The sequence below is a fragment of the Anomaloglossus baeobatrachus genome, chromosome 1 (assembly GCF_048569485.1).
Source record: "Anomaloglossus baeobatrachus isolate aAnoBae1 chromosome 1, aAnoBae1.hap1, whole genome shotgun sequence".
NCBI lineage: Eukaryota > Metazoa > Chordata > Amphibia > Anura > Aromobatidae > Anomaloglossus > Anomaloglossus baeobatrachus.
Window position 1 is genome coordinate 740,050,361 of NC_134353.1, and position 26,238 is coordinate 740,076,598.

The window sequence follows — 26,238 nt, forward strand, 5'->3', positions numbered from 1 at the left end:
GCGGTTCTGACATGTATCAGGTATGTGTGTGCTTTAATATGGTTCTGCTTTTAATTTAGTTAGCCGTATGGCACATTGAAAATATCAATATAGAATGGGGGGGGGGTCCTAAAGAGATTTGCCTTGACGTTGGCAGGGGCGGCTCAAATTATTGATCAATCATCTGCTAAAAATCTCAATTTGCATTATTCAATTATCAGAACATGATTAAGACCTGAGCGTCGAAACGCGTTCTTCCTGGTCATCCGACATTATATGCTATACTTGCTGGATTTTAAATAATAATTTTCAGTAAAATGGACTTTTAATATAAACTTCCAGCGCTGGAAACCCTTCCTTTTTCTTACAATTTGCATTATAGTACAGTTGGAATTTTTGTGAATTTACACTTAAAATTTTTTTTTGCATGCCATTGTCAGGCAGTGCTGGCTCCCCCACTCCATGTTGTAATATCACTACGGTATTAGTGTAGCATGTGTCCATCTCTACCAAATGAAACAAAGTAAACAGTAAAAATACATAGGACCTCAGTCAGTCCACGTATTTGTGTCAAAGTAAATAAACTGTAAAAACGCATAGAACCTCAGTCAGTCGGAAAATTACCAGAAATTCAATTTATAGAGGTGGATACATTTTGTTTGTAGAGGTGGACACCATTTTGTAGAGGTGGACACATGCTACACTAATACCTACCACTGCCATACTGTACAAATCCCTAATGTCAATTTTGAAAGATGATGATCAGCGCAGCAAGGAAGGGTGGGAAACGGAGATTGGGCCAATAGAGATTGGGCGGTGGTTGGAAATATCGGAAAGAATCCCCCTACACCTTCGTAGTGAAGCACATATACTTTCTCAACTATACCCAATTCACAATGTGTACAGGACCCCGGAATTCTTGTATAAGATTGGGGCAAGAGGAGATGCAAAGTATCCTATATGTGACCTGGAAGGCACAAATCTACTGCATATGATAGAACTGGAAAGATACTGGAATAAAGATTATTATTTTCTTTATCTTATAAATGAGGCACACAGTGGAACCTTGGTTAATGAGAACAATCCGTTCTGGGACTGTGCTTGTTAACCAAGTTACTTGTTCAGCAAAGCAAAATTTCCCATAGGAAATCATTGAAATGCAGACAATTCGTTCCACAACTTGTTAAATGTCCCATCCTGGTCCCCTATTGTGCCATTCCCCACACGCACGCACAAACACATATTATGCTCACCTTACCTTCCGTTCCATCGCCGGCCTCATGGTACTTGTAGTTCGCCGGTACAAGATGTGTATCGGGTAACCATCACGACGAGGGAGGAACGTCCGCTGCCAGAGTGCTGACGTCAAAGGCAGGAGCCACTTGCCTCTGATTGGTCAGCGTGCTGCCTTTGAGTAGCGGCTGACAGCGGAAGTTCCTCCCTCGTCGCTAGGGTTGCTGATACACATCCTGTACCGGCGAACTACAAGAACCATGAGGCCGGCGATGGAACGGAAGGTAAGGTGAGCATAATGTGTGTGTGTTTGTTTGTGTATGTTTGTGCGTGTTTCTGCGTGTTTGTGCGGACTGTAAGGGCGGGTTAGAACGCGGTGGATGTACGGAACCGGAAGTGTGTGCAGTGAGTATTTTGCTCGTTCAGCAAAGCTTGCTCGTAAACAGAGTTTCAAATTTACAGCAAGCTTTGCTCGTTAAGCGAAATACTCGCTAACTGGGTTACTCGTTAAGCGAGGTTCCACTGTATTTACAAACAAAAAAAACAAAAACACAATTTTTGTTAAACAATGTTTTATTCTTCACTGAACCTGGGTAATATTCAGACAAGCATTCTTTTCTTAAATGTACATCTTTGAAGTCAATTTGTAGGTGAAATTCAAAACCAGTTGGCAAGCAAGTCCTAACATAAGAACTAGACCATCCTTATAAACCTGCTGTGCGAGACGTTTAGCCCAAGGTTGAAAATATTCTTGAAACATGGAAACCCATAAGAAAACTTAACTTATTTATACAAAACAGTTTTGTTGCTTGTAAAGATTCCTTCTGCGTCCAGAGAAAGAAAGACAAAAAAAAAAACAAAACAAGCAAGTAATTTACATATTTCTGCACCAACACCAAAAGCCATATTAATTATCCCATTATCAAACCAATAAACAGTTGACAGCTTGTTTTCTTTCTTTTCTTTGCAAAACAAACAATGGTGTAGGTTTCTAAGTTTAACTACATTGAAAAGAAGCCTAAAAAAAAAAAAAAAAAGTGTGACAAACTAAACAAAAAAGTAGGGGGAGCAATAAAATGAGGTCCAGGTATGACCTCAAACTTCCTAGTATAGTAGTTTTACTTCCGCCGAGACATTACTTGTAATATAATGCTTCCCAAAAAGAACACAGAAGTTACCAGTATGGCGATATACCCATTAGACAAATAAGTATAGAACATGGCGACACATTCATCCATGCTCACATCCCCAGTTAGGCTTTTATGAGGTCAAATATACAACCCGTAGATTGCCGGATAAAGGTGGGATCTGCTAAATTCAAGTGTTCTTTTACATTTCTTAGTTCCTTATCATCGTCTTCCCAGATACTTAATGATCACTATACTCTCTGATAGTGGTTTAGAAGATGGTCGTGCTGCCACACAATAGTATGGTGTAGTGATTGCGTGCTGGTTGGTTGATTGTGGTAGGATTGTGACAGATAATCTGATATCTTCCCATCTATAGAAATAAGATGGCGTTCAGCCAACGTATACATTAATGATATCATCGGGACTTCTCACTCTCAGGCAGACTTGCCCATGATTGCTGTAATGTTGGGTAATCACGAAGAATGGATCAAATGGAATACACCAACATCCGCAAAGAAGAAGAAACATAACTTACCACACGAGTCCGGCCACCACAGACAATTTATTGATGGATGAAGACCATTAAAAAGTTTTGCTTTATTACTAAAATGTTTTCATACCGGAAAAAACTTCATGTGTCAAAAGTCAGATTTCCTATCCATTAGGCAAAAAAACCCCTAAAAACGTAAAATTGCCTTCTTTGCATAGTAGGTAATGACAAGAAAGCACATTTTCACAACTATAGGCTGCTGCTTTAAAGCAGCACAAAAGTAATAAAAAGCAGCACAAGTTATGAAAGATCTAAGAGAGGCTAGAAAAAAAAAAAAAAAAAAAAAATGAAGCTAAAGGGGTCGTCCAGAACTAGAAAACATGGCTGCTTTCTGCCTAATTTAGTGGCACACATGTTCATGGGTTGTGTCCAGTATTGCAGCTCGGATTAAAGGAGTTAGGCTAGTTTCACACATCCGGCTTTTCGGCGGTTTGCCGGATTCAGCGCACGCCAGTACAATGTATACAGTACAGTGGCAGCGCGACAAGCGCTGGTCACATGCTGTCAACCGGAGCATGTGACCCGGAAGTTACAGCGCTGCCACTGTACTGTATACACTATACTGTATGCACTATACTGTATGCACTATACTGGTGTGCGCCGAATGCGGCAAACCGGCGAAGAGCCGGATGTGTGAAACTAGCCTATCTAGGACAACCCCTTCTCATTCCCTGCGACCCCCCCCCCCCCGTCTGAAAAAAAAATGAAACCGCTTATACTCACCTTCGATGTTGGCGCGGTTCCAGCAGTGTCAGAGCTCACATTATCGGGGCTCATGTGACATGACATGAGAGCCCTGCGTCTAATCACCGCTGGCTTCTCTCTCCACCTCCTGCTGATTGCTCCTGTGTCCGAAGGCGAGGAGACAGAAGCCGACACATTCACCGCTGAAAAGTATTCACCACCGCCACATTACAACACATGTATCCTGCATGCTGCCCCAACATCTAAACCAGTTTTTAGTGGTCTTATATGTTGGGCAGCATCCAGAACACATGCTACGATTAAGACTTTTAAACTCAAAATGTGTCAACGTTTGTTCCCGATGCAATGACCCTTTTATTGGAATTTAAATAAATAGAAGATTGTTTTTTTATTGGAACAATCGGCCTTTCACTATAGAGAAGCTGGCGATGATTGGATATGTGACTCGTGTGTCATAATGTCACATGGACACGGAGATCATGAGTTTTGATACCGCTGGAATCGCAAGAGCACCAAGGGAGAGAAAAGGCTTTTATTTTTATGGGGGCACACATGGGGAATGAGAAAAAATTGTCAAAATAGTGGATAAAACCCTTTAAGGTTAAGGCTACACGGCAACATGTTTCACATGACACAGAAATCGAAGTGTCGGATCTAATGGTATCACACTGCGACACAAATGTGTTGGATCTAATGGTATCACACTGCGACACAAATGTGTTGGATCTAATGGTATCACACTGCGACACAAATGTGTTGGATCTAATGGTATCACACTGCGACACAAATGTGTTGGATCTAATGGTATCACACTGCGACACAAATGTGTTGGATCTAATGGTATCACACTGCGACACATGTTGGATCTACTGGTATCACACTGCGACACGTGTTGGATCTACTGGTATCACACTGCGACACGTGTTGGATCTAATGGTATCACACTGCCACACGTGTTGGATCTAATGGTATCACACTGCCACACGTGTTGGATCTAATGGTATCACACTGCGACACGTGTTGGATCTAATGGTATCACACTGCGACACAAATGTGTTGGATTTTTTTGTTGCAAGTTGCACAAAACTCACTTGCCATAGACTTCAATGCAAGACGCATGCAATTTATGTGGAATTTGGCCATTTTATTGATTTCTTTTCCATAGAAAAATCACAACTGTAAATTCCAACGTGTCTGAGCTTTCCTGTGGTTCAATACATATTGCCGTGTAGCCCTGGCCTAAGGAAGAAAACCTGTAGATAGGTGGGCGATGTTTTCGGAACAAAGCTGTCCTGTGTTTCTAAACCTGGAAAACTCTTTCAATGGGTGCAATGGACAACTGAGCATCTAGAAACAAAGCTTTTACCAGTGTACGACTCTCTTGCAGACAGAACTTGCTAATGAATTATTAGAAAACACATCGGACAGAGCACGACAATTATTAGGAATTCAGGAGAATGGCATTTGCTCAGAACAGATATTACAGATTTCATTTTGTGGCTTATTTTGAGCCATCGTATTCATGAACCTCTTTGGCTCTTAGTCTTCATTAAAAAAAAAATGCTAAAGTGGTAAAAAAGAACAATGTAACTAGATGTACTTCCAATCCGGACGGTAACACAGCACAGATCGTGACCTGGGATCTTCCAAAACGTCACTTCAGTTTTATTTCGAGGGGACTTTCCTGAAGGTAACAAATGCAGCATGATGTTTGTGCTACAACGAGCATTTCCCCAACAAAAAAAAATTGGAAAATTAAAATTTTAAAGTTGGTCTGGCCAAGATAACTTGGAAGGGAGGATCTGGGGCAAAAATTGGGATCATTTTGGGGGGCAAAAGGAAAATAAAAAAACAAAAAAAAAAAAGTACAGGTGCAGCTTCCTAAACAACTCGTCGCACTTCAAAAAATCTCTTCAGATAGTAGATTTGTCCCAAAGTCATAGCAACGAGTACAAGGGCTTCAAAAAAGGACCAAAGCACCACCCTGCTGTTCGTGTTGTCATTGACTGTGGAGAGAAGATAGAAAAATGAGTGCAAGTCGTACAAAGACACACATTAAGCACATAGTGAAGAGGGAGTCAGTTACAGGCCAACCCCTTATCAGCAGCCCTACTATACTATGCAGGATAAAAGAACTGTATACTTATATACCAGACCAGTTTCTCCGATGCCAACGCTAGTCCCTGGGGGTCACTCTTCTGGCCGACTGGAGTAAACATGTTCTTCTGCTCTGACAGAATGTGAAGGCTGCAGACGACCAGCGGCCGCTAGCTGACTGCAGCAGTCACAACATATTGGTAATTTAATTGACCACCGGGGACACAGCGCAGACATTGGAGGAACAGAAATCTCCTGGAAGGTAAATGTACAGCTCTATGTTTCATGCTGCACAGTGGACCTATTAATATTTAGAAAAAAAGAAGAAAAATGCCAGCTTACCAAGTTGATTCAATGAATAGGCTGCTATTCCATATAGACGCTCAGCAACGGATAAATGGCAGGAGCTCTTGCCAGCAACTGATATAGAAGAAGGATAGATCCAGCAAGCCAGACTTGTGATGAATAAAAAGTCTTTTTCTTTATTTCAAATGTAGATTAAAAATCTTTTCAATAGGAGCACAAAACATATACAGGCAGAGATGAAAAATTACTGCTGTAGAGCGCACGGCAAGACGCGTTTCGGCTAAACCTTTATCATTGCCATGATGGGATGATTTTTTTATTCATCACAAGTCTGGCTCGCTGGATCTATCCTTCTTCTATATTAATATTTAGGGTTGTCCATGAGTGGAAAAGCCCTTTTAATATATTTGCAGCACTGCTTAAACGTAACTCCAAACAGTGAAATAGGCAGAATGTGTGACGGAGAGGCTGTACTGATAACCTTAGAATGTATGTATGTGTATATTATGCTCTCTCTCTCTGAGGTATATACACATACATACATAATTTATATAATATAATTATATATATATATATATATATATATATATATATATATATATATATATATATATATATATATATATATATATATATATACACACATATATATATATACACACACACACACACACACACACACACATTAAAATATATATACACATATATATATATTATATATACACATTAAAAAAGAGAATTTTGTTTACTTACCATAAATTCTTTTTCTTATAGTTCCGTAATGGGAGACCCAGACCATGGGTGTATAGCTTCTGCCTCCGGAGGACACACAAAGTACTACACTAAAAAGTGTAGCTCCTCCCTCCGAGCATATACACCCCCTGGATAACCAAATATAGCCAGTTTAGTGCAAAAGCTGAAGGAGAGTAGCCACCCACAAGCAGAGATAGAGCAAGAACCGGAACAACCGGAGCCTCTGTCTACAACAACAGCCGGTGATAACACGCGGAACAAGAAACTGCCAACAGGCAACAGGGAGGGTGCTGGGTCTCCCACTACGGAACTATAAGAAAAAGAATTTACGGTAAGTAAACAAAATTCTCTTTTTCTTCATCGTTCCTATGGGAGACCCAGACCATGGGACGTCTCAAAGCAGTCCATGGGTGGGAATAAACAGAAAACTGAGAAGTAGGCAAAACCTAACTTCACAAATGGGCGACAGCCGCCTGAAGGGTGCGTCTGCCCAAGCTCGCATCTGCCGAAGCATGAGCATGCACTTGGTAGTGCTTCGAAAAGGTATGCAGAGTAGTCCAAGTGGCAGCCTGACCGACCTGCTGAGCCGTAGCCTGGTGCCTGAAAACCCAAGAGGCACCGACAGCTCTGGTCGAGTGTGCCTTGATCCCCGGCGGGGGAGGCACCTGAGTACACTGGTAGGCATCAGAAATGGCCGACCTAATCCAACGAGCTAGGGTCGGCTTAGAAACCGAGAGGCCCTTACGCCGACCTGTGGTCAGCACAAAAAGAGAGGTGCACCGCCTAAGAACAGCGGTGCGAGACACATAGATCCGGAGCGCCCGCACCAGATCCAGAGTATGCAACGCTTTTTCAAAGCGATGAAGAGGAGCCGGACAAAAGGAAGGCAGGGAAATGTCCTGGTTAAGGTGGAAAGGAGAAACCACCTTAGGGAGAAAGTCCGGAGTCGGACGGAGAACCACCTTGTCTTGATGAAAAACCAAAAAAGGTGATTCCGAAGAGAGCGCAGCCAAATCAGAGACTCTGAGGGAAGCTATGGCCACTAGAAAGACCACTTTCTGTGAAAGACAAGACAAAGAAACCTCCCTAAGAGGCTCAAAGGGGGTTTTCTGGAAAGCCGTGAGGACCAGATTAAGGTCCCAGGGATCCAAAGGCCGCCGGTAAGGCGGAATGCGCCCTGCATGAAGGAGCGCACCTGAGCCAGCCGGGCGATGCGCCGCTGGAACAACACTGACAGAGCAGAGACCTGTCCCTTGAGGGATAGTCCTAGCTGTAGACCGGACTGTAAAAAGGACAGGAGGGTCGGCAAGGAAAAAGGCCAAGAAGCATGGCCGGAAGAGCGACACCAGGACAGGAAAATTCTCCAGGTCCTGTGATAGATCTTGGCCAAGGAATACTTCCGAGCCTGAGTCATAGTGGAGATGACTTCAGGAGGGATACCAGAAGTCGTCAAGATCCAGGACTCAAGAACCACGCCGTCAATCTGAAAGCCGCAGAATTCTGGCGGAAAAACGGACCTTGTGAGAGAAGGTCTGGACGGTCCAGGAGATGCCACGGCGCCTCTACGGAAAGATGGAGCAGGTCTGGGTACCAAGCTCGCCTGGGCCAGTCTGGAGCAATGAGAATGACCCGACGGCCCTCCATTATGATCTTGCGCAGGACTCTGGGCAAGAACTAGAGGGGGAAACACGTAAGACAGACGAAACTGGGACCAATCTTGAACCAGCGCGTCCGCTGCAAAGGCCTGAGGATCGTGGGAGCGAAGATCCACTTCCGGAGTGCCCCACTTGCGGCAGAGTGACCGAAACACTGCTGAATGCAGAGTCCACTTGCCGCTGTCCACGATATGACGGCTGAGATAATCTGCCTCCCAGCTTTCCACGCCTGGGCTGTGGACTGCGGATATGGTGGACTTGGAGTCCTCCGTCCACTGAAGGATGCGTTGAACCTCCAACATTGCCAGGCGGTGAGTGTCCCGCCCTGGTGGTTGATGTAGGCAACCGCTGTCACGTTGTCTGACTGGACTCGAATGTGCTTGCCGCCAACAGGTGGTGAAAGGCTAAGAGAGCTAGAAGGACAGCTCTGATTTCCAGCACATTGATCGAGAGGGCTGATTCGGACGGAGTCCAAGTGCCCTGCGCTCTGTGGTGGAGATATACTGCTCCCCAGCCGGATAGACTGGCATCCGTGGCGAGGATCACCCAGGACGGGGCCAGGAAGGAGCGTCCCTGAAGAGAGAGGGGCCGAAGCCACCACTGAAGGGAGCCCCTGGTCTGTGGCGACTAAGCCACTAATCTGTGCAAGGAGGAAGTCAGCTTGTCCCAACAGCGGAGAATGTCCAGCTGCAGAGGACGCAGATGGAACTGGGCAAAGGGAACCGCTTCCATTGACACCATCTGACCCAGCACCTGCATCAGGTGCCTGATGGAATGACGGCGGGGCCTCAGCAAAGAGCGCACCGCCAGTGGAGGGACTGCTGTTTGACTAAGGGCAGCTTCACAAGTGCCGGCAGAGTCTCGAATTGCATCCCTAGGTACGTGAGCTTCTGGTTCGGAGTCCGAGTGGACTTGCAGAATGACAAGCCACCCGAATTGGACTAGAGTGGCGAGAGTGAGCGAGGCACTCCGCTGACAGTCTACACTGGATGAAGCCCTGACTAGAAGGCCGACCAGGAAAAGGGATCACTGCCAACCCCTGGAGGTGCAGAACCGCAACCACTGCTGCCATGACCTTGGTGAATACTCGAGGGGCCGTGGCTAACCCGAAGGGAAGAGCCACGAATTGGAAATGTTCCTCTCCGATTGCAAAACGTAGCCAACGCTGGTGTGAAACTGCAATTGGTACATGCAGATAGGCATCTCTGATGTCGATGGATGCTAGGAAATCTCCTTGGGTCATTGAGGCAATGACTGATCGCAGAGACTCCATGTGAAAATGCCGCACCTGAACATGCTTGTTGAGAAGCTTGAGATCCAGGATGGGCCGGAAGGAACCGTCCTTTTCGGGGACTAGGAAGAGGTTTAAGTAGAAACCTCTGAACCGTTCCCATGCGGGAACCGGTACCATTACTCCGTTGGCCTGCAAGGATGCCACGGCCTGTGAGAAGGCGGCAGCCTTGGAGCAGGGGGGAGTTGACAAAAAAAGAAAAAAAAAAAACTGTTTGGCGGGCTGGAGAGAAGTCTATCCTGTAGCCGTGGGAGATGATATCCCGCACCCACTGATCGGAGACGTGTTGAAACCACATGTCGCCAAAGTGGGAGAGCCTGCCACCGACTAAGGACGTTGCTGGTGGGGCCAGATAGTCAAGAGGAGGCTGCCTTAGTGGCAGCAGCTCCTGCGGTCTAGGACGCGGCTTTGTGCGCCAGTTGGGTTTTTGGTCCTTGGCTGAGCTAGAGGACGAGGCCGAGGGCTTAGAGGACGACCAGTTGGAGGAACGAAAGGAACGAAACCTCGACTGGTTCCTGCCCTGGACAGGTTTCCTGGTTTTGGTTTGTGGCATGGAAGTACTCGTCCCGCCAGTAGCTTCCTGAATAATTTCATCCAGTTGTTCACCGAACAGCCTGGGCCCAGCAAATGGGAGCCCAGCAAGGTACTTCTTTGAATAAGCGTCTGCCTTCCACTCTCGAAGCCACAAGATCCTGCGGAAAGCGAGGGAATTAGCCGAAGTCACCGCAGTGCGGTGAGAAGCCTCCAGCATGGCAGACATGGCATAGGATGAAAAGGCTGAAGCCTGGAAGTTAAGGCAACCATTTCGGGCATAGAGTCCCTGGTGAGGGAATGCATCTCCCTAGAGAAGCAGAGATGGCTTTGAGAGCCCACACTGCTGCAAAAGGTGGGGAGAACGAGGCCCCTGCCGCCTCATATACAGATGGCGGTCAGTGGAATCCTTAAGAGAGGTGCCATCAGCCACTGATACAACTGTCCGGGCTGTGAATGAGCCCACTCCTTGACCACCTCTGGTGGAAACGGAAAACGGTCATCAGAACCACGCTTTGGTTTGGTCAGGACAGGCCCTAGGCTTGGTCACAGTGGCCTGAAAACTGGAGTGGTTAAGGAACACACTCCTTGTTCTCTTAGGCAAGGTAAACTGGTGCTTTTCTGCCAGAGAGGGTTGCTCCCCTGATACAGGCGGATTGAGGTCCAGTACAAAATTAATGGACGCAATCAAAACACTAGCATCTGCGTCACTTTCGGACAGATCAATGGGGTACATGGAGGTAGCGTCCGAGCCCCCAGTGAAGGCATCCTCCTCGTCCTGCGAGTCAGCTCGTGAATCAGAGCCGCGGGACGAGGAAGGAGAGGGGACCCTGCGTCTCCTTTTAGGAGGACGGGGTCTGAGACCGGATGAAGAATCCTCTGTGAGCTTTGCTGAGCGAGCCGTAGCAGCAGAAGTGCCCTGAGGAGGGGGCTGATGCATGCTCAGCGGAGTCCGGGACAGCTGTCCCATGGAGAGAAGGATTCTACCCAAACCGGGGGTTCAGCCACCGGAGCCGGAGCAGCCGGAAGGACCACTGGGGATGAGCCTCCAGGCTGAGGCACCACCATGTTAGAGCAGGCATCACAATGTGGTTATGTGCTACGAGCCTACATGCAGTACATATTGAGTACAGCCTTGCAGCCTTGCTCCTCTTTTTGTGAGACATGCTGCTGAAGTGGGGGCTCTGAGCCGGAATGACCCGCAGCAGAGTATATAAGCAGGTCCACAACCGGAGGTTCTGGCTTGCCAGACCGTTTGACATTGGGACGTCTCTGTGCCCTCCAGATCCCACAGCCCGGACCCCCTGAGAGATGCTGCAGCCAGCGCCGATCGCTGTGCAGAAATGGCATAAGAACGCCGATAAAATGGCGCCGGAGCGAGGAGAGGGGGCGGGGCCTACTCTAAGAGCAGGATCCGGAGGGTCAAGGAGATATACAGGGGAGGGGACATGTACTGAGAGAGGAGTGTCCCTCCCCTGTGCCGAACGGCCGCTGGGCGGAGCCGCACTGTCCCTCTGCATGACTGACATGCAGGGGCAGTGAAATCGAAACTAGGCCTCAGGCGAAGCCGGGGCCTAAATTTAACGATGCGGCCGGCGCGCAGGCACCATCGGCGCGGTTCTCAGGTGAAAACCAGAGAACCGGCCGGAAATGTCACAAAAGTTACACAGCACACTCTCCCCAACAATAAAGTACAAGGGACCCCCCGACAATAAGGTCTCAGATACTTAGCTTGTGAGACGCAGGGCCAGGTCCCTGAGGGATGAGTGCTCCGTCCAGGAGGATCCTGAAAGGGCTGCGGATGGAGACCGGTCTCCTGCAAGGCAGTGAGAACCGTGCTGGCTCCCACTTCAAGCCAGAGCCCGAGGGATGGTGAAGGAGCGCGGCATGTAAGGCTCCAGCCCTGAAATCAACCTTAACAACACCGCCGACACAGTGGGGTGAGAAGGGACATGCCGGGGGTCCAGGCTTGGACCCGCTTTTCTTCAAACTCTTTTCCAAAAATCAGATGAGAATGCATGTGTGGATGTATGCCTCCTGAACACAAAGCATTGAACTGGCTATATTTGGTTATCCAGGGGGTGTATATGCTCGGAGGGAGGAGCTACACTTTTTAGTGTAGTACTTTGTGTGTCCTCCGGAGGCAGAAGCTATACACCCATGGTCTGGGTCTCCCATAGGAACGATGAAGAAATATATTATATATACATATATATATATATATATATATACACACATATGTGTATGTATGTATGTATGTATGTGTGTATGTGTGATATATATATATATATATACATACATATATATATATACATACATATACACACACACACACGTAATTTTAGAAGGGAGAATGAGGACTCACTTGCTCTGTGTATTCTTTCCCGCACTTCCATGTATTCTTGCTCATGCTTCACAGCCGTCATGGCCACTGCCAGTTCATTGATCATCTCCTCCAGCTTGTTCTGGTGTGCTGCATAACACATGAGCAAACAGGTCATCATATATCATGAGAAAATCAGACAGTGAGCACATGGCAAAGGAGGAATGTACTGATAGACAACTGTTATCGTAACTTATTCAAGGAAAAAAAAAAACTCAACCAAAAGAACAAACGAGAAACACCTAGTAATTCAACAACACGCTCAACACTAATATAACAAAGCACACAGGTAATTAGTGGTTACACATAACATATCCCGAGAATCATCCCACTGCTTACTGTCCAACAGTGGAATCAAAGCTTGTAGGCCCCCACCGAACACCAGCCCGGGAGGCCCTGGTCCCCAAATGCACAACAGCCACAAAACCGCGGTTAGGAGTGAAAATAAAACGATGGTCAAGCACACGCTTTGATGTGCCACTAAAGATAAAGCTTGTAATAAGAATATATTGCTAATAATGTAGCGCAATTCACTAAGTTTATGGTTTAGACTAAAATGGATTCATTTTAAAACCATAAGGGCATGTGCGCACGCTGCGTTTTTCGAGTGCGTTTTTGGCCTCAAAACTGCATGCACTTCCTTCCCCAGCAAAGTCTATGGGATTTCATTTTTGCTGTCCGCACAGTGCAGTTTTGTTGAGGGGCGTTTTTGCCAGTGTTTTTCACTCATGCAATGCATTGGAATAAATGCAACAGCAAAACGCATGCATTTTTTGGATGCGGTTTTACCTCAGGTGGGTTTTTTTGCGGCCAAAAACACACAAAAACGCTGCATCTTCGTGGTCAGAAAAGAGGCAGCGTGCGCACATAGCCTTAATGAGTTTTCAAGATAATACATCTTCTGTCCCTCAGCACATTGTGGCTCAGCAGTGGCTAATGGCGACAGGTATTAACCCCTATGATGGGATCTCCTGGGTATTTGTCCTTGGCTCCTTTTGCCTGCATACATGCCCTTTAGCGATATGCAAACAGTTAGAGTATACGTTTTTTGAAGTTTTACATTATTTCAATTACTGCTATACCCTTGATGGGGACAGATAATTGGAATGTGATACATACTGTATTTATATCTTTATGTAATCTATCTATTGTCTGTTTGCAATTCACTGTTTGAGTCTTGTGGTGCCTCGGCACTTTTTTTCATTACTATCCCTTGCAGTTTATTGGTTTTATTATGATCTTTAATAAAATGTCATATTTTACTATTGTATTGTCTTTGGCTACATTTTCTATTGGTTTTGTTGGTGCAGTAGCTCGACTCCATTTTGGAGATTATTCATTTATTATCTATTAACTTTGTTTAATTGTGCATATCTCCTTGTGGCGACACAAATCGGTGCTTTATCTTCTGTCCCTTCCCATAAAGGATGACCATGTCCTGAGGGAGGAGTGTACAGGGCATTGTGCTTCTGTTTTGAATAATGTCATATCCCATCTTAAAGGGGTTTTCCACTACATTGATAATGATGGCCGATTATCAGGATAGGTCATAAATATCAGATGGAAGGTGGGGGTGACAGCCAATATCCCACCAATCAGGTCTTATCACCTCCAGCGGACAGATGTGTATGGAGCGGAACTCTACCGTTCACACTGTTCAGTTATCGCTCCCAGGATACTGCAGATCAGCACCTATTAAAATAACAGGATTCTTGGGGCTGCCGAGTGTCAGGTCACCACCGATCGGTTCTGACCATCCTGAGGAAAGGTTATGAACGTAAATGCAGTGGGGAACTCCTACATGCGAGGTTTATTTTTCTGATACAATGTTACAAATTCTCTATTTCCCTTCTGAGAAACTTCAACTCAAAGAGAAATACCAGAAACCACCACTAATGTGATTAGCGTATAAGGATCTCTACTATAGGGATTTATCGACTGTTGTAGGAATGCACAAATAGCCAAGATAGGCCATTATTTCCTGACTGGTTGGGGCCTGACTAGCCTATACCATAAAGTTGTATCCTGCCTCCTATGATAATGTTTTATTTTAAGTGACCACTGCAGCTAATCACAGGCAGCAGCGGTCCCATGGAGGAGGCTGGGTTGTACAGAGGCAAAACATGAATATAGATGTGTGAGCTGAGTGGAGTGTAATTTTCTCTCTTTGATTTTATCTGTAGCAGTACATTTTCAGACAAATCAGGCCCTTAATCTGCACCATTTGGAGCGGATCTTCTGTTGGTGGTATCGCTGCAGTTTCTGAGATCTCATGTGAACACAACCCTAACAGACTCGATGAAACCGTAAAAAAAAAAAAAATTTCACTCAACTAAAAGCAATGATTAGCTGGAGCTTCAGCTTTAAAAAAAAAAACCCAACAAAACGCTGAAAGAAAACACAGCAAACAGCATGCCAACCCAGATCAACACAATGCTTGTTAGGCGGGTGCCAGCCAAACCAATACCATCAGTATCTGCACCAACCAACACCACTGCCAGGGCAACATAGGTATTAGGTTTATATTACAAAAAGACATGGTCACATAGTAATGTTAATATGCATTGTCAGGCGACTATGACCAGACAGCAGAAGACATACCATCCCATGTATCTCCACCACCTAGGAATTATAAAGATGAGAACACATGAAGGGAGCTGAGTTAATGATGGGTTTATTTTTAAGCAACTACTACCTCTTAGGGAAGAGTCACATGGTCGTATAACGATGACGAGGATAGCAACGCAATGGTCGGATCAGCCGTCGGCTCTCCCGGCATTTATTTGTATGCAGCCGTCACTCTCAGGCCACTAGAGCCGACGTCCGGTCCAAGCATTGCGCTGTGATCCTCGTCTGACGTACACAGCCGTGTGACTATTAGAGCAGACATCTTTCTTGATGGACTAGTTCTTACACAGTTCCTGTCACTTACTCAAAATACCTGTGTTCAATGATTCCTAGAATTCCCTGAGCTCCACTGCTGCTTTCTTCCACTTTGTGTGGCTACATTACAGATATTCACATGTCTTCAGAATCAGGGAATCTCGGGATTTTCTAAGCTAGTAATCTCAGTTTTTTCTTAGCAAGTGACATGTCTTCTTTAAAGGGAACCAATCACCAGGATTTTGGTATATAAGGTAAAGCCAGTCCTATACTGGCACTATCAGGCACAGGCTGTACATACCATTAGTGGTCAGCTCGGATGTTTAGCCTCTCAAATCCAAGAAAGTGAAGTTTAAAAATTCATCAGCATTTTGAGTGACAGTTTCACCGTAGCAGATAATAGCAGGGTGGGTTATGCACATGATTCCCGCCCCCCACCGCCTGTTCCTCCCTCTCTCTGGCCCTATGCTAATTTTGCTAAGATGGCGCCGGAGATGAGCGCTATGCGCAGGTACCAACTCCGACGCCATCTTACTGAATAGTAAAATTAGCATAGAGCCAGAGAGAGGGAGGAACAGGCGGCGGAGGGCGGGAATCCAGATGAATACCCGCCCGGTTATTATCTGCTCCGATTCAATTGTCAATCAAAAAGCTGACAAATTTTTAAACTTCACTTTCTTGGATTTGAAAGGCTAAATATCAGAGCTGACCACTGCAGGTATGTAGAGAATCAGCCTGATAGTGCCAGTAAAGCACTGGCTTTACCTTATATATGAAAATCCTGATCGGTTCCCTTTAAGACCGGAGGTTTTCCCCATGAGTCGTTCTGATGACTCTATAAATATGAGATTAGTGACAGTCCAAAGCAGTGAAATCCTCAGTGATCATATTTATGGAGAAAACCGGTCTGCCAAAAATAGGATATAATAGATCGAATTCCTCGACGCTTCTTTCAGGAATCACAAATACAAAATCTTATGTCTATGATAAACAACTGAATCTGTCAGCAGGTTTGTGCTATGTAATCTGACAGCAGCATGGTGTAGGGACAGAGACCCAGATTCCAGTGATATATCAGTTACTTTACTGGGAGCAGCAGCTGTGTGAGAATCAGTTTTATTTGTTGCAGAACTACCAGTTCTCTGAATGCTGAGCGGTGAATAACCCCACCCATACTGCTAATTGGCAGCTTTCTATGTACACTGTCATAAAGCTGCTTATCTGTGGTGGGGGCATGGCTAGACCAAAGCTGGGTTCACACATAGCAACAGCGACGTCGCTGTTACGTCACCATTTTCTGTGACGCACCAGCGACCTTGTAAGTCGCTGTTATGATTGCTGCTTAGCTGTCAAGCACAGCAGATGCAGCAGTAATCATAACGACACGCGTCGCTGTGCTACATGTGCAGAGAGCAGGGAGCCGCGCACACTGCTTAGCGCTGGCTCCCTGCTCTCCTAGCTACAGTACACATCGGGTTAATTACCCGATGTGTACTGCAGCTACATGTGCAGAGAGCAGGGAGCCGGCGCTGGCAGCGAGAGCGGCAGAGGCTGGTAACGAAGGTAAATATCGGGTAACCAGGGAAAGGTCTTTCCTTGGTTACCCGATGTTTAACGTGGTTACAGCTTACCGCAGCTGCCAGATGCCGGCTCCTGCTCTCTGCTCGCTTCATTTCGTCGCTCTCTCGCTGTCACACACAGCGATGTGTGCTTGGACACTCAGCAACGACTGGCGCCCTCACAGCAGGGGCCAGCTCGTTGCTGGATGTCACACACAGCGACAGCGACGGGACGTCGCTTCAACGTCACAGAAAATGGTGACGTAGCAGCGACGTCGTTGTCGACGTCGCTATGTGTGACACCACACCAAGAGGCACAGTCATCTAGTGAATCTCCTGCTAATAAAATACTGATTGCATTGAAAACATAGCCCAATAAAGGTGCTTTCACATCAGCGGTATTTCGCCGCACTGCCGGATCCGTCACACTCCAGTACAGTGCAATACAGTTCAATGGCATCGCGGCAAGCTCCGGTCACATGACAGCATGTGACCGGAGTTTGCCGCGATGCCATTGAACTGTATTGCACTGTATGGAGTTGTGACGGATTCGGCAGTGCGGCGAAATACCGCTGATGTGATAGCATCTTATGTGACATCACTGGAAGCAGGTCTCAGCCCGTATGTCATGGTGCTCTTAGATTACATAATAAAAACCTGGTGACACATTGCCTTTATTTTTATCTCTAAGGTAACTCACCTTCTGTCTCCATGTCCTGGCCCTTTGGAGCTTCTCCTATGTCAATAGTGAACATCACTATCTTGGGAGTCATAGTTGACATTCTGTTACTGAAGCAGAATTTGTAAGTTCCATCCATGTGTGCCGCAAAGGTGTACTTCCCACTGGACTCTCGGTCTCCTTTATAAATACCTTTATTGTCAGGACCGGTGATCTAAAAGAGAAAAGGCAGTTTTGTAAGGAGAAATACCATCTACATGACCTAAAAAAAAAATCAGGCACTTTTGACGCCATGTTCCGTGACCTGTAGCACTCTCTTTTTTGGGATCTTTGGCTCAGTGATGGCTTATTTTTTGTGTCTCGAGCTGACATTTTACTTTGCGCAAAATTTGCGGCGACAAAAAAACCCCCAAAAACGTAATTTTGGCGTTTGGAATTGTTTTGCTGCTACGCAATATTTTGACAGATTGGGCATTTCTGAATGTGGCGATACCAAATTTCTATAATTTTTAACTCTTTAATTTTCAATGGGGCGAATGGGGGGTGATTTGAACTTTTAGGTTATTAATTTTTTTATTTAATCTTCAAAATTTTTTTCTTTCTATTTTACTAGTCCCCCAATGGGACTATAAGGATCAGCACTCTGATCGCTTTTTAATTTCTGTTGATCACAGATACAGCTACACAACTGAGATCATCAGAAATGCTCATGTCATGTAACAGGCAGCACTCGGTCGGCTAAAACAGGAAGTGAGTCATGTGCGCTACAGGAGTACTCACATGACTGTGCTACCATGGCAACCATCAGCTCACAGTGATCACGTCACAGCGCCGCCAATGGAGCCGGGTGAGTGAACAGTTATTGTGGCGGGCATTTCAATTGTGCTGTTACATTTTGACAGCATGATTTAAGGGGTTATAAGGTGTGAGTGAATCGCGGATCCACCTGTGCCTGCGAGGCACACGTCAGCTGTTCAAATCAGCTAATGTGCAGGAATCATCGCCAGGCAGCCACAGGTGATTACATCTATATGGCTTATGACGTACCAGTAGAGCCCACAGTCATTAAAGGGTTAAGAGTGAAACCAATTCATCATCTCAGAAGCCAAAAGCCTCATGCAGATGTCAGTTTTTTAATTTTTTAAATGAAAGAGAAAAAGGAAAATAAAATAAAAAAAAAAAATCAGACCAAGATTCATCAGTGATTTTCATCAGAATTTGGGCTTGTTCACATGTCCGTGCATGTCGGTCCGATCTCTGATCCCAATTCACGGACTGACACGGGTCTCCCAACTATAGCGTGGCATAGTCATGTATATCTAGGAGGCTGTCACGCTCGTGTGAGCCATAGTCAGTCCATGCCTTGCGATCCAGGATTGGTCAGAGTTTCATCAGTTTTTTCACTGATTAGTAAAAATAAAATAAAGTGAAGAGACTTTCCACGGATGGCATCCGAACGCTGACAGATTTTTTCACTGACCCACAGACTTGCATTGCCGATTTTATCTGACACTTGGATCAATATCCCACGTGACTCCATTATTCTGCATGGATCACTCGGTCAGAGAACAATAATTTAACATATGAACAGTCCCATAGAGTGTCATAGGTGCCAATGCTAAAGAAAACGGATAGCACCGGTATGTGAAAAACTAATGTGTGAATGAGGTCTAACTGAATAACATCGGTCCAAGAGCTGACCACGTGAGGTCAGGTGGTTTTCACAGACAGCACTACAGTGAAAATACATTTGTGCGAATGTAACCCAACGACTAAGAAAAGCTTTGCAATTTATATATTGTTTTTGAAGTGTAAAAGAAAATCAATAAAGAAACTGATGGTAAAAACTAACTGATCAAATAGTGATGAACATCTGACCCGAAACATTGATGGAAATAGGCCAGTCTTAGGCCAGAGTCACACTTGCTAGTAACTCGCGCGAGTCTGGCATCGCATCACCCGGCACGGCCACACATTCTCCTGACAGGAGCAGGTCGGTTGCATTTATCTCTATGCAGCTGAGATGCTCCCTTCCGGAGAGTGTGCGGCCGTGCCTGGTGATGCGATGCCAGACTCGCGCGAGTTACTAGCAAGTGTGACTCTGGCCTAAATGAGGCATAATGCAGCATCAGAGGATTATACAGATGCATAAATAAAATACTATTTATTGCCCTGAGATTGATAAAGAGAATAATAATGACATTATAATCCATAATTTGCCAAAACTGTATGCCATATTAATTGTTATATCACAGCCATACAACAGCTTTATAAAATCACGTTTTGTTTCAGTAAAAAATAACATGGTTGACCTGAAGATCTTGAAGGAATATTGAAGACGCTGCTTCATAGACCAGATGTACTCGCAGAAAGCAGGCGTCAGGAGGTTTTCTGCGCCAGAATTATCCTTGAGAACTAATAATTGTCTCTGTCCACTTGCATTGTTTCTGAGCATGTGCAGAGACTTCAATTAAAAGTAATTTTTATTCTAAATGCTGTGAGAGAATATAATCCATTTTCTTATAGAAACCATCTTGTCTTTATAACTGAATGATGTCACAAAGCTCAGCTAACACTAATGGGCGGGGAAGTTTCACATTTCTACACATACCCCTGCGGCTCTAATTGTTGCATACTTAGTTCTTTATTTGGGATACTATATAAGCTGGTCACATGATGTAATAAAGCACAAACGTTCAGTACACCACAGAGCGTGTGTGCGGTTTTACTTTCCAAAGCGCTTATAAAATAATTCTTGTTAATTTGGAGTTCTAATGGCATAGGAGTGTAAGGCTATGTGCCCACGGGGGAAAGTGTCCTGGGGTTATATTTGCAAGACATTCAACAGGAGCTCCCGGAAAACCGCAGCAAAACTTTGTTTCAATGCTGCGGTTTTCTTATGGAATGTTCTGCGGATATGCTGCGGTCATTCTGCATTGAGGACACAGTACCATGGCTTGGGCACTGCATCCTCAATGCAGAACAAGTGCTGAGTGATCGGGGCGTTCATACTTACCTCCATCACGCAGCACTTCACTTTCCGGCGGCCATGTCTGTCTGCCCTGTACAGGAGAAGGTGGGCGGGCCTGCACTAGCTTTGGCTGTCACATGACCGGAGCTCACGCAGGCCACGCCCACCTCCTCCTTCCTGCTCCTGGCTCCACTGCCGTCCTCTGCAGTGAGGGAAAGTGACCGGGTGTCTGCTATCAAGGCAGGTAAGTATGGGACCAAGGCAGATTTCCGCAGAAAGAATTGACATGCAATTACGTGCGGCTGCGGGACATCCGCACCATGTTCCGCAGCTGCACTTATCCGCAGCGTGGACACAGCACTTCCCATGTCCCATAAGATAACATGGGGAGTGTCTGTGCATGCTGAAACCTGCGGATTTACCTGGAAAATCCGCGGATTTTCCGCAGATTTCATCTCACGTGGGCACATAGAAAAATGTATTAGCGAATTAGGCTATTATTCAAATCACCTGTGAAGACAGATACTTTTGCTCGGAATTCAGATTTCCATAAAAAGATAAATGGCGCTTTGCTATTTTTGTCGTGTTTGGATTCAAGCAACAAATTTGGTGTCAGTGTAGGCGGACAGCAGGCTCCCACCTGAGTGAAAATGCTGTGATTGTCGCAAAGGTTTTAAATACCGTGGACAAGTGTGACAGCGGCATTTACAAGGTTTCTAATGACAAAAAAAACAAAAAAAAAAAAAAAAAAAAAAAAAAGACAGCTGCACTCTAATACTACAGCACGCAAATCATGAATGTAATATAAACATGCATTACAGCTAAAGGAAATCCAAGTCTTTGTGTAGATTATGGGGTCATGCCTCCTGACTGTGCACCCCTCTCTCCCCATTAGCCACAGGTGATTTTTTTACACTAGATGGGAGAATTTTACGGAGAGAGTGAGATAAATCCCTCCCTCCTCTCAACAGTGGCAGCCCTCCCCCCGCAGCTTTGGTCTGATCGCACGATCAGACCTCAGTCGCAGGGACACTCGCATGACACTGCTCTCGCTGTGCTGCCAGTGTGAGCAGAGTGTAATTGCGAGGATCGCAGTAGTCCCCCATGTGGCCCCGGCCTTATATTCATGGTTTGCATGCTTCAGCATTTCAGAATGCAACTGTCTTTTTTTATCATTGTATGTCATATTCAGTTATGCACCTGTTCACACTGCATGCTCGGGAGTGCCGTCAGTCTTTTTGTGCATTTACAAGGTTTCCAACATGGAGGCAATTAGTCTTATCACCATTAGCTTTCCGCATATCACAAGGAGCCAATGGCTTGCAATGGTAGCCGGGTGTCATATGAAAGACCTAGGGCTCTGCCATGTAATACGTATAGGAGCGTGCAAATATTACAACAAACTGTAATACTTTAGTAGTTGAAAGGCAATCAAGCTATGGCAAGCTCAAGTGCTCCAAGTGGATTAATCAAAAATGAGAAAACAGATGTAAATTTAAATATACATATTTATACATATACATTTATTTTTTCTTTATTTTAAAGAGTTCCCTTCTCCTCAAATATAAACAGCAAAATAAGGTTGTGTATACCTGAGTAACTCCCTGAACTAAGAACTAATATAATTTCAAAATACAGTGGAGCCTCACTTAACGAGTAACCCAGTTAACGAGAATTTTGCTTAACAAGCAAAGCTTTCTGTAAATTTGTAACTCGGTTTACGAGAAAGCTTTGCTGTATGAGCAAAGAAGGGAATTTTGTTACTTACCGTAAATTCCTTTTCTTCTAGCTCCTATTGGGAGACCCAGACGATTGGGTGTATAGTACTGCCTCCGGAGGCCACACAAAGCATTACACTAAAAAGTGTAAGGCCCCTCCCCTTCTGGCTATACACCCCCAGTGGGATCACTGGCTCACCAGTTTTAGTGCAAAAGCAAGAAGGAGGAAAGCCAATAACTGGTTTAAACAAATTCACTCCGAAGTAACATCGGAGAACTGAAAACCATTCAACATGAACAACATGTGTACCCGAAAAACAACCAAAAATCCCGAAGGACAACAGGGCGGGTGCTGGGTCTCCCAATAGGAGCTAGAAGAAAAGGAATTTACGGTAAGTAACAAAATTCCCTTCTTCTTCGGCGCTCCATTGGGAGACCCAGACGATTGGGACGTCCAAAAGCAGTCCCTGGGTGGGTAAAGAAATACCTCATGTTAGAGCTGCAAAGACAGCCTTCCCCTACGGGGAGGTAACTGCCGCCTGCAGGACTCTTCTACCTAGGCTGGCGTCCGCCGAAGCATAGGTATGCACCTGATAATGTTTGGTGAAAGTGTGCAGACTCGACCAGGTAGCTGCCTGGCACACCTGTTGAGCCGTAGCCTGGTGTCGTAATGCCCAGGACGCACCCACGGCTCTGGTAGAATGGGCCTTCAGCCCTGAAGGAACCGGAAGCCCAGCAGAACGGTAGGCTTCAAGAATTGGTTCTTTGATCCATCGAGCCAGGGTGGCTTTGGAAGCCTGCGACCCTTTGCACTTACCAGCGACAAGGACAAAGAGTGCATCCGAGCGGCGCAGGGGCGCCGTGCGGGAAATGTAGATTCTGAGTGCTCTCACCAGATCCAACAAATGTAAATCCTTTTCATACCGATGAACTGCATGCGGATAAAAGGAAGGCAAGGAGATATCCTGATTAAGATGAAAAGAGGATACCACCTTAGGGAGAAACTCCTGAATGGGGCGCAGCACAACCTTGTCCTGGTGGAACACCAGGAAAGGAGCTTTGGATGACAACGCTGCTAGTTCAGACACTCTCCGAAGAGACGTGACCGCTACCAGAAAGGCCACTTTCTGTGAGAGTCGAGAAAGTGACACATCCCTCAGAGGCTCGAAGGGCGGCTTCTGGAGAGCAACAAGGACCTTGTTTAGATCCCACGGATCTAACGGCCGCCTGTACGGAGGTACGATATGACAAACCCCCTGCAGGAACGTGCGCACCTGAGAAAGTTGTGCTAGACGCTTCTGAAAAAACACGGATAGTGCCGAGACTTGCCCTTTAAGGGAGCCGAGCGACAAGCCCTTTTCCAACCCAGATTGCAGGAAGGAAAGAACGACAGGTAACGCGAATGGCCAGGGGGATACTCCTTGTGCAGAGCACCAGGATAAGAAAATCTTCCACGTTCTGTGGTAGATCTTAGCAGAAGTGGACTTCCTAGCCTGTCTCATGGTGGCCACGACCCCTTGGGGTACTCCTGAAGACGCTAGGATCCAGGATTCAATGGCCACACAGTCAGGTTCAGGGCCGCAGAATTCCGATGGAAAAACGGCCCTTGGGACAGCAAGTCTGGACGGTCTGGTAGTGCCCACGGTTGGCCGACCGTGAGATGCCACAGATCCGGGTACCACGACCTCCTCGGCCAGTCTGGGGCGACGAGTATGATGCGGCCGCAATCGGATCTGATCTTGCGTAACACTCTGGGCAAGAGTGCCAGAGGTGGAAACACATAAGGGAGCCGGAACTGCGACCAATCTTGCACTAAGGCGTCTGCCGCCAGAGCTCTTTGATCGCGAGACCGCGCTATGAAGGTCGGGACCTTGTTGTTGTGCCGAGACGCCATTAGGTCGACGTCCGGCACCCCCCAGCGGCGGCAGATTTCCTGAAACACGTCCGGGTGAAGGGACCATTCCCCTGCGTCCATGCCCTGGCGACTGAGGAAGTCTGCTTCCCAGTTTTCTACGCCCGGGATGTGAACTGCTGATATGGTGGATGCTCTTTCCTCCACCCACATCAGAATCCGCCTGACCTCCTGGAAGGCTTGCCGACTGCGTGTCCCTCCTTGGTGGTTGATGTATGCCACCGCTGTGGAGTTGTCCGACTGAATTCGGATCTGCTTTCCTTCCAGCCACTGCTGGAAGGCTAATAGGGCAAGATACACTGCCCTGATTTCCAGAACATTGATCTGAAGGGTGGACTCCTGCTGAGTCCACGTCCCTTGAGCCCTGTGGTGGAGAAAAACTGCTCCCCACCCCGACAGACTCGCGTCTGTCGTGACCACTGCCCAGGATGGGGGCAGGAATGATCTTCCCTGTGATAATGAGGTGGGAAAAAGCCACCATTGCAGAGAGTCCTTGGCCGTCTGAGAAAGGGAGACTTTCCTGTCTAGGGAAGTTGTCTTCCCGTCCCATTGGCGGAGAATGTCCCATTGAAGTGGGCGCAGATGAAACTGCGCGAACGGGACTGCCTCCATTGCTGCCACCATCTTCCCTAGGAAGTGCATGAGGCGCCTTAAGGGGTGCGACTGACCCTGAAGGAGAGACTGTACCCCTGTCTGTAGTGACCGCTGCTTGTCCAGCGGAAGCTTCACTATCGCTGAGAGAGTATGGAACTCCATGCCAAGATACGTTAGTGATCGAGTCGGTGCCAGGTTTGACTTTGAAAAGTTGATGATCCACCCGAAAGTCTGGAGAGTCTCCAGCGCAACATTCAGGCTGTGTTGGCATGCCTCTTGAGAGGGTGCTTTGACAAGTAGATCGTCTAAATAAGGGATCACGGAATGTCCCTGAGAATGCAAGACTGCTACCACTGCCGCCATGACCTTGGTGAAAACCCGTGGGGCTGTCGCCAGACCAAATGGCAGAGCTACGAACTGGAGATGGTCGTCTCCTATCACGAAACGTAGAAAACGTTGGTGCTCTGTAGCAATCGGCACGTGGAGATAAGCATCTTTGATGTCTATTGATGCAAGAAAATCTCCTTGAGACATTGAGGCAATGACGGAGCGGAGGGATTCCATCCGGAACCGCCTGGCGTTCACATGCTTGTTGAGCAGCTTTAGGTCCAGAACAGGACGGAACGAGCCGTCCTTTTTTGGAACCACGAAGAGATTGGAGTAAAAACCTTGCCCTTGTTCCTGAAGAGGAACAGGGATCACTACTCCTTCTGCTCTTAGTGAGCCCACCGCCTGCAGAAGAGCATCTGCTCGGTCGGGATGTGGGGAAGTTCTGAAGAACCGAGGCGGAGGACGAGAACTGAACTCTATCCTGTACCCGTGAGACAAAATGTCTGTTACCCACCGGTCCTTGACCTGTGGCAGCCAAATGTCGCAAAAGCGGGAGAGCCTGCCACCGACCGAGGATGCGGAGGGATGAGGCCGAAAGTCATGAGGCAGCCGCCTTGGAAGCGGTTCCTCCGGTTGCTTTCTTGGGGCGTGAGTGAGCCCGCCAGGAATCTGAGCTCCTTTGCTCCTTCTGAGTCCCTTTGGACGAGGAGAATGGGGTCTTGCCGGAGCCTCGAAAGGACCGAAACCTCGACTGCCACTTCCTCTGTTGAGGTTTGCTTGATCTGGGCTGGGGTAAGGAGGAGTCTTTACCCTTGGATTGTTTAACCCCTTCACGACCGCGGGCCGTAAAATTACGTCCTATTTTAACGTGACTTAACGACCAGGGACGTAATTTTACGGCCTAAACTTCATTTGATTGCCGTGGCCATAGCAACGGCTTTCAAATGATGTCCCCTGCTGTTTCTTACAGCAGGGGACC

The 26,238-nt window shown here is 46.5% G+C and overlaps 1 protein-coding gene across 2 annotated transcripts in view; it reads right to left on the minus strand.

Moving 5' to 3' along the window:
• Window positions 1–1,767: 1,767 nt before the first annotated feature.
• Window positions 1,768–26,238, minus strand: part of TMED2 (transmembrane p24 trafficking protein 2) — a 45,516-nt gene continuing 21,045 nt past the window's right edge. The window contains exons 2-5 of one of the 2 annotated variants that reach the window (XM_075322752.1): window positions 17,756–17,948; window positions 15,215–15,235; window positions 12,596–12,703; window positions 1,768–5,603 (exon numbers count right to left, since the gene is read on the minus strand). In XM_075322752.1, coding sequence (XP_075178867.1) covers window positions 5,479–5,603; window positions 12,596–12,703; window positions 15,215–15,235; window positions 17,756–17,948 — 447 coding nt within the window. In that variant the 3' untranslated portion in view covers window positions 1,768–5,478. The remainder of the gene's footprint in view (window positions 5,604–12,595; window positions 12,704–15,214; window positions 15,236–17,755; window positions 17,949–26,238) is intronic. The other variant, XM_075322757.1, reaches the window with a different exon arrangement.